Raw genomic sequence first — 8775 nt, forward strand, 5'->3', positions numbered from 1 at the left:
TTCTTCAAGTAAAGTAGAGCTTGAAGTTGGCTTACGATTTCACCCATGTCTGGTAAAACAACAGTGTATTAACATTACTAGACTTGTCATTTCTGAGTGGGAGTTTCTTGAAGGTTTTGATTTATAGTATAGCATTAATGCGTGTCTAGCATTACTGGAACCAGATAGTTTGCTCCTTTTTTTGCTCAAGTAAGATTTTTTAAGAAAGATTATTTTTTTTCGGATGTAGGCATCAGAAGATATGGGCAAGGATCTTCTGCACTAGAAAATGATGAAGAATGACATTCTCACCATCTATTTTTTTTTTCCGGTATGATGCAAGAAGTAGCTACATGCAATGACATCTTCACATGGGTTGGGCTATAAGATGACATATGACCTGATGGGTGAAACATTATGATATCAGCTAGATGATACTGACTCAACAACAATGATTTAAGGTTTGTTAGCTAAATGTCATTTTCACGTTGGTATGGTAGTTTTAGAAACCTTCATGAATGTTACTCACATGTGCTTACAACCATTTGAAAGTGACTAGTTATAATGCAGGTATTAAGTTTATCCTTTGGTATGGAACGCGACGTGCCATCTGGAATCTGGATATCCTTTTTGCCAATGGGATAATGTGGTTCGTAGGAACGTGATGACTCCTATCTCAAGTAAGCATTGCTTATACATTTGATTTTGACTTCGTTGCAAATCTGACAAATTCACAAAATTTAGTGGGGTTCTACTTTCTTGTGAATATTATGTGATCCATAATCGAAAAAAGTAGTATGCATAAATTACCAACCAAAAGAATGTAGTAGATTTGCCTTTTCTATTGTTGTGTGAAATTGTTGGGAGTATATTATTTTTGTTGGCCCCTGTGAATCTGTGATGTTTTCTGTAGCATATGGATTTGAATGAGTTGCAGGTCCTGGTTATTTTAAGCGTCGAAGTACCCTTAGTTAAAGGGAAAAATCTATTTTGATGCGTGAGATTTGACTTATTGTCCAGAGTTTTGGGTTAATTTCGTTTTGGTGACTTGAGATTTGAGAAAGCTTTTACTTTAATTGCATAAGGTTTGAGTATTTCTCACTTTGGTGAAGTCAGATACTCCATAGTCTGCAATCTGTATGACATAAACACAAATTTTGTACATCAGTGAAATCTGTATGAGCAATCTAATGAGAAAATAAACCTTAATATTGTTTTCTTATCAATTTAATCACCACACCAGGCTTACAGATGAAATGCCATGTCACCAATGTGAAAAGTTATTCAAATCTCAGGACAACAAAATAGAATTAGTTTAGTAGACAATTTTAAGCATGAGTAAAAAATACTGGCCATTAGATTGTACCGTACTGGAGAGGATCTGCACCCCTCTTGAAGGTATAATTTGTAACTGCACTCACCCTATTTATAGTATGGAGTAATACGCAGTGGATAAATAAATAGAGTAATGGGATGGATTTTGAGTTTCGGACAGGCTGTAATTTCAGCGTGTTTTTTTTTCTATTGTCTTTCGTAGTATTTTGAGTTTTATATACCAATAACAGTATTAGCAAATGATTATTAGTTATTACAGAATGACAATAGGGCAAAAAAATTGAACCATCCTTATCTGTGAGACTATTACCGGCACACTGCTATTCTGAACAGTGCTGTCTATTTACTCTTGAAGATATATCTGGTTTCATTCATCATAATTCTACACTGCAAGATTTTTGATAGTGTTACTCATACTTGGTTGGAAGAACTAAATGTATCCAACGCAAGGGTGTTTCCGGACTCCACTAGTTTATGAAAAATTCCAAGGTCAAGAGAGTGCTTCAAATTCTGAGTTATCAAAGCAACTCCAGTTATTGGTGGAAAGACGATCAGTTGAGACATCATACTGGTGTACTGGTAATGATGTTGGATTAAATTCCTCTGACTGAGGTACTGGCTGCCATGTGAGGCTGGAGATATTTGAGTCATCTGACCAAAAAACATCTCCTATTATGTCATCAAAACAGGCTAAATCAAGGTTCAGTAATCCCTGAACTGCTCCTTCTTCCTGAAGCTGGTTATGCTCAGGAACGAAAAAGTCACCTGAAATTATCTGTGAATCAAACCCATTTTCCAATCCACAAGAGCTGGATGTCAGAGAATCATGAGAACCTTCAGAAGATGTGGTGTTTGCCGCCCCATTAATCTCCCGTCTGAGATTGCCCTGATTATAGTTCAGGAATTTAGCAAAAATTGCGGCCATGTCAATGTCAGGCCCTATTAATTTTTCAGAGCAATCAGAGGATGAGTTTGGTGAACTACTGCTAACTTTGGTAGACCTCGAACGACGTTTGCGACAACCACCACCAACAGGAATGCTTCGAAGGGAGCCACCCTTGGTCCAATACCGCTTGCAACCCTTGCAGAAGAACCTTGGTTGGGACAAGCTGTAATTGTTGTAGTAACAGAACTTGGTGTTTGAGGAAGCACACCGGGGACAGTTTGGGGCCGGAATGACATCAGCCCTCCATCTCCGGTCCATAATCGTCGACTGTAAAGGACTAAAGGAAAATATCTTTGAATTTTTTTGAGCCGCCACTGGTTGAAATAGCGGGTTAGTAGATAATAAATTTATAAGCGTTTTGGGAATTTTATTGAGTCATACGAGTACGAGGATACCTTTGGTAAAGTTCAGGATCCGCCACTGACTAAATGAAGGAGCAAGTAGTTGTGGACTTGTGAAAGAGAGAATGGGGAGATTTAAGATTGTGCAGGGACAATGAGTAAAGGGAGTGGATGTTATATATAGGGAGTATAAGGAAAGTGCATGCATGTGTGAGTAGACTTGTGAAATGTAAGTTTGGACGTTAACGTGGGCGGTTGCTTCGAGCCGAGCCGTCAGGCTTAAGGAACATTGCCTACGCTGTCTGCTGGATTTATTATGTGATAATATCATGTGAAATTGTGAACTCATGATTTTCATGGCTTTTACGAATATTCTAATCATGGTATGAGTTAAAAAAAAAAAAAAAGTTCCAACTACAGCTATTTTCTACAAAAAGTTTTTCGGATATATTTAGGCATCTAATAGATTATACAACATGTTGTATATATAACCTGTTTAATGGTGAGTTTTTTTCTTTAGTTAAAAGTATAGGAGTCAAGTTTTTAATGGTACAATAACTAACTTTAGCTAAATTTCGCACACCATTTTACTAAATCCCCACATTTTTCTCTCTTATACCGAGTATAACCCTTTCACATTTCACAACCATTGAGAGAGAATTGAAAAAAAAAAACACACTATTCTCCCCTTCGTCTCACCGTGCCAACATCAACGCCAACCTACAGATGAACACCGTACTCCGACGATGGCCGATGCCTGCCCACCGCGCCAACAAACAAACACCTAACTCCGACGATGGTAGTCGACGACAATGAATTTGATTAAATGTATAATTAACATTGTTTTGCTCAATTACAATTATGTTAATTGAAATTGGGGAATGGCGTGGCAAATGCTTCTGTGTTTAGACGAGTTATTGATAGCTTTGTTTGTACGGAGTATTCAACATCTTAGGTGCAATCTGGGGGAACAATGTGCAGTTGAAGGAGATGACAATTGAAAGAAATCCTAATTGCAAATTTCTTACTTCGTATTTCTTTAAATAAATATTCACTAAATCAATATTAAGGCGTGTATTAATAAAATTGTTGATAAAACTGCAAAATTACTCATGATTTGTGCGAACTAAGATCTATAGTAGACGAATTATTGATGAATTAGTTTGGTTTTGCGAGGAAGAGAATTTTTAAAATTTGTTTTTAAAAGAAAGGTTAAAATTGGAATACTATAGTAAAGTGTGCGGGATTAAGTAAAACCTCGTGTGGGATTTAGCAATTGCGAAAAAAAATAGTGAACTTTGTTTATAACCCCTTTTATGTACCATTTTTTTTTTACAAATAACCCCCTTTTAAGTCAATTTTTACAAATAACCCCCTTAAATATTACTTAATCCTAAAAATTACCCCCTAATGTCGATTAGGCTACCGACTTTTATAAAACCCGTTCTATATACGATATTACGACTTAAACTTTTGTAATATACCTAAACTACCCTTACTTTACTCATAACACTACTCACCCAACAAACACACCATTCACACTTAATCAACAAATCTCCAAATCAAAACTAAGGGTGAGATTATCAGTCAGACTCATCAAACTCTTAAAACTCTGCCACATCAGCTTTCCACTCACTTTTATTATTATTCTATTGTTTAGACTCACCTCAGACTTAACTCAAACTTTATACATTATCAGTCAGACTCACCTCAGACCCTACTTTTTCATTTCACTTTTCTTCTTATAAATTTATTAACTAGTTCTAATTTGTAGTTAAACATTATTAATCGAAATGCATAAACTTAATTATATAACACACTAAAAAGGTTAGTTAAACATTATTTATCAAAATGCATAAATATAATATAGCACGCTAAACAAGTATTTTGTACTCGGGGATTGTTGTGTACTTTGAGTGTCAAGATTAATAGAGATTGGGTTTTGAGGAGTGTCACGCTAAACAAATATGTTGAAGTTGTGGATTTTGCAGTAAATTCATAATAGAATTTAGAGCAAAATTTTGATTAGGATCTATACCCAAAAATAAAAAAGTTTTGATTTTTGTAATGAAATTATTTGGACTGAACTTTAAACATGAGAGGAATGGCTGAGAAAAAATATTTAACAATAAAGCATGTTTATTTATAGAACATAAGATAGTAATTAAGAGAAAATATAGGCTTTAAAAATAAAAATAAAGTAAAAAAGGTGGGGTCAAGACTTACTCAAAGTCTTAAGGTGAGTCTTGGATTTCCAAGACCCGAGTTAAGACTTTCTCAAGACTCAAGTAGATTATTGGTAAGATTGAGAGAGTCTTGTCTTAAAACTCACCAAAGTCTTGTCTCAAGACTACCAATAATCTTACCCTAAACCTTAAACATACACCCCTGCTTGTAACTTCTCAAGCAATTGCAAGTATATTGGAGAACAGAGCTTACAGGTAAGCCCTGCTTGCAACGGTTCGGAAAAGCAGGCTCACTTTGAGAAATTTAATAATAGATGAAAATTTTGTAGAAGCTTTCAAAGTTTCAAGTATGGAAATTGTTGACGCGATTTCAAATTCTTGACTTGTAAGTTTAACTTGTACGGAGTATTAAGCTTATTTTAGTGCCGATTCCAAGAAAAATAAAACTGTTAATTGCGGCTTGCGAGACTATTTCGACGGTCACGTTGTGGTTATCATTCTTCAACTTTTGTAATAGGTCCTGAAACACAAGTTTGGATTTCATTCGACATAGAATCTTGCCCATTGTGTGGTCCATTGCCGACGATTGATTTGGGGGTTTATGTTTAGGGTTTATGTTTTGATTTGGGGATTTGTTGATTAAGTATGAATGGTGTGTTTGTTGGGTGGGTAGTGTTATGAGTAAGGTAAGGGGAGTTTAGGTATATTACAAAAGTTTAAGTCGTAATATCGTATATAGAACGGGTTTTATAACAATCGTTAGTGTAATCGATATTAGGGGGTAATTTTTAGGATTAACTGTTATTTAAGGGGGTTATTTGTAAAAATGGACTTAAAAGGGGGTTATTTGTAAAAATATGGTACATAAAAGGGGGTTATACACAAAATTCACAAAAAATAGGTATCATTTAGGAAAGACACAAATATGCTATCGATAACCGGTAAAAAGTCAATTAGGATCCTCTCTATTTCCTAATTAAAAATGGAGGGTTTCCTATATTGGTTTAGATTTCATCTTACAGCGATCTAACAAATCATAATTTAGCATGAAAAATAAAGATAAAAGCAAGTGGATTGAAAACAACAATATAAAATTGTGTTGTGAGAAAAAAATACTCTTCATTTCTTTTAAAAAATGGAGAAGATCCTTGCTGACCCGTACTTAGCTGACTCAAGTAAACATTAACAACCCGACAATAACTTAACTTTGTGTCATTACCCTCCTGGCCTCAATGCAACAAAAAATTTAGAATAATTATACGTATGAGTTTCCTTAATTCTAATAAAAAAATTCTTGGAATTGTAATCTCTTATCTCAGTAGTTAGTTACATTACCGAGGTACTAGTTGAAAATTATAAGAAGAATTAGACTTGTGTATCATACAGAGCATTAGACCTAAATGGTTTTCTTGGTTCACAGCGGTAGTTGGATGGTATTTATAACCGTCAATTAAGGACTTGTTTGGTTGCCCATCCAATTTATGGGAATTCTAAAATTCCATAAATTGTGGTTTTGGAGGTTGTTTGGTTATACCCCATTTTTTGTAAAATGGGGGAATTTCAAATACCAAGGAGTTTCAAACTCCTACACGATGAGGAATTTTATTACCGACCCCCTCATGGTTATTGTAAACTCCTAGGAGAATAAAACTCCAACACGACAACCAAACGGATTTCTCTAATTCATGTGAATTTTAATGTAGGAATTAAACTCCTGTGCATGGCAAATTAACACATAAATTTGATTCCCGTATGAATCAAACGAGGCCTAAGGGGTCGTTTGGTTCATAATAGAGTCGTTTGGTTCATAATAGAGTCATTTATGTCGTGTCAATTGTGTCAAATTAGGACGTTTATTAGAGTTGTGAGGCCAATTTTGTGTACTAATCCTTGTCATACACTGGCCTATTCCATTTTATTGTAGTTTGGACATGTTGAACTTTTTCTTGGTTTACACATCTCATAGTGATTATGAGGGCTTTTAATACCTTCTCTGCTGCCTCAGGTCTACAAATGAATAAGCAAAAGTCAAATGTATATGAGAATGGTATGCCTAGGGAGCTTTTGGAGAAGTTTGCTCAGTTGACTGGTTTAAAAATTGGGGTTCTCCCCTTCAAATATTTGGGAGTTCCTATTTCTGCAAAAAAGTTATCAGTGCTGGATTGTAACATATTAGTGGAAAGAATTGTTGATCGTATCAGAGCACTAGGGGCTAAAAGGCTCTCCTATGCTGGTAGGTTAGTGCTGATTCAGAGTGTCCTTGGAACTTGCACAGCTATTGGGCCAGGATATACATAATTTCTACATGCATTATGGCCAAAATTGAGAGCATTTGCAGGAGTTTCTTGTGGAAAGGGGAAGTTTCATCCCAATTTCCAGCTCTAGTTACCTGGGACAAGGTGTGTTTGCCTAAGAATAAAGGAGGTTTAGGGGTATGTGATTTGAGGAGATGGAATATAGTTGCTGTAGGGAAGTATGTTTGGTGGCTAATGCAAAAGAAGGACCATCTCTGGGTGAAATGGGTTCACTGTGTTTATTTAAAAGATAGATCTTGGCAAGATTACAAACCTTCACATGGGAGCAGTTGGGCTTGGAGACGAATTTGTAGAGTCAAGGATAAGATGCTTGCAGGATATGAGGGTAATAGTTGGTTATGTGAAGAAGGAGTATATACTATTGCTGCAAGTTACCAGTGGTTGGTTAATGACTATCCTACTGTGGACTGGTATCAATGTATTTGGAATGCTGCTGCAATTCCTAAGCATCATTTCAAAGGGTGGCTATGGATTCAAGGTCGACTTTTAACTAAGACTGTATGTGATCTCTGTGGTATAGCTGAGGAGGGACATGAACATCTATTTTTTGAATGTTCCTACAGTAAGAGGTGCTTGCAGTTGGTTAATGTTTGGTGTAATGGTAACATCTCACAGCAGAATCAATTGGACTGGTGGCGGGAGCATAGGTGTTCAGGCAACATGGATACCTTCGTAGCTATTTTTATGGCTCTGGTCTATCATATTTGGTGGGCTCGGAATAACTGCCGAGTTAACCAGATGGTGTGGACTCCTGAGACTATTTGTCAGCGTGTTAAGAGTGATGTATCTGTTAGGATAAAAAAGCAGTGTAAAGTGAGATCTAGGAGAGTGTTAGAGAGCTTTCTTGCTTAATTTTGATGGATGTAGTTGACTAGAATTGGTTTCTCCAATTCGACAATATGTTGTATGGTTGAGAAAACATGTACTTGGGCTTCAAAGTTATTAATGAAATTTCTTACTTTCTACCAAAAAAAAAAAAAAAGAGATGGAGATTTCATTTTGCACTAACCGAGACATGAAGTTCAGCTAACCAAGCATGGTCAAGTGAAGACGGAGAAGCAAAGGATCAAGGTTATGATCGAATTCCGAAGAAGGACTCCTGTGCGCAGCCTGCGCCTTTCCCCAGAGCCTGCACATTTTTAATGAAATACGGGTCTAATTTTCCGCATTTGGGCTTTTGTGTGACAGTTTAACCTAGATTTGTGTGCATCACTATAACTACTCCAAGCTTTTGAAGAACATTTTATCTTATGCTTTGCTTTTAATCTTGTAATAATTAAACTTTAATCATTCCATATTAGTTGTAATCCTTTCACAAAGAACTTGAGTTGTATAATGACTATGGTTAGCTAAGTTCCTTTCTCTTGGTGTAATTCCTCCAATGTTTCCAACTTTGTTGTTTGTAAGACTCTTTAATCCTTCCTTATTTATCAATTACTCTTTCCTTGTGTTTATTTCATATGTTAAGTGAATGAATGTTTGGATTAGCTACCCTTGCATGTTGTTTACTTAATTAGTGCAAATTCTAGAGAAGTGGGTTCATTTGTCTAGGATTGTTGAAGCAAACTTGTTGTGTGTTGAGTTTGGTTAAAGGATTCACATAATAAGTAGGAAAGTTTATATGTTTTCTTATTTGTATGGGTTCATCTTATGAGAATTGATCTTAGACTACA

The 8775-nt window shown here is 35.8% G+C and overlaps 2 protein-coding genes across 2 annotated transcripts; one reads left to right on the plus strand and one right to left on the minus strand.

Moving 5' to 3' along the window:
* Positions 1-1656: 1656 nt before the first annotated feature.
* On the minus strand, positions 1657-3002 carry LOC141605414 (uncharacterized). Its single transcript, XM_074424156.1, has one exon. The coding sequence runs from the start codon at positions 2516-2518 to the stop codon at positions 1805-1807; it is 714 nt and encodes a 237-aa protein (XP_074280257.1). The 5' UTR covers positions 2519-3002; the 3' UTR covers positions 1657-1804.
* A 4097-nt stretch (positions 3003-7099) lies between these two features.
* LOC141607335 (uncharacterized) lies at positions 7100-7954 on the plus strand. The gene has a single exon (XM_074426689.1). It carries the CDS (start codon positions 7100-7102, stop codon positions 7952-7954), a length of 855 nt encoding a protein of 284 aa, XP_074282790.1.
* The last annotated feature ends 821 nt before the right edge of the window (positions 7955-8775 follow it).

Source organism: Silene latifolia, chromosome 10 (assembly GCF_048544455.1).
Source record: "Silene latifolia isolate original U9 population chromosome 10, ASM4854445v1, whole genome shotgun sequence".
NCBI classification, from domain to species: Eukaryota; Viridiplantae; Streptophyta; class Magnoliopsida; order Caryophyllales; family Caryophyllaceae; genus Silene; species Silene latifolia.

What these genes read in the sequence shown, in the direction of transcription:
- LOC141607335 (XM_074426689.1), top strand. Translation starts at nt 7,100, where the DNA reads ATGGCCAAAATTGAGAGCATTTGCAGGAGTTTCTTGTGGAAAGGGGAA.
- LOC141605414 (XM_074424156.1), bottom strand. Translation starts at nt 2,518, where the DNA reads ATGGACCGGAGATGGAGGGCTGATGTCATTCCGGCCCCAAACTGTCCC.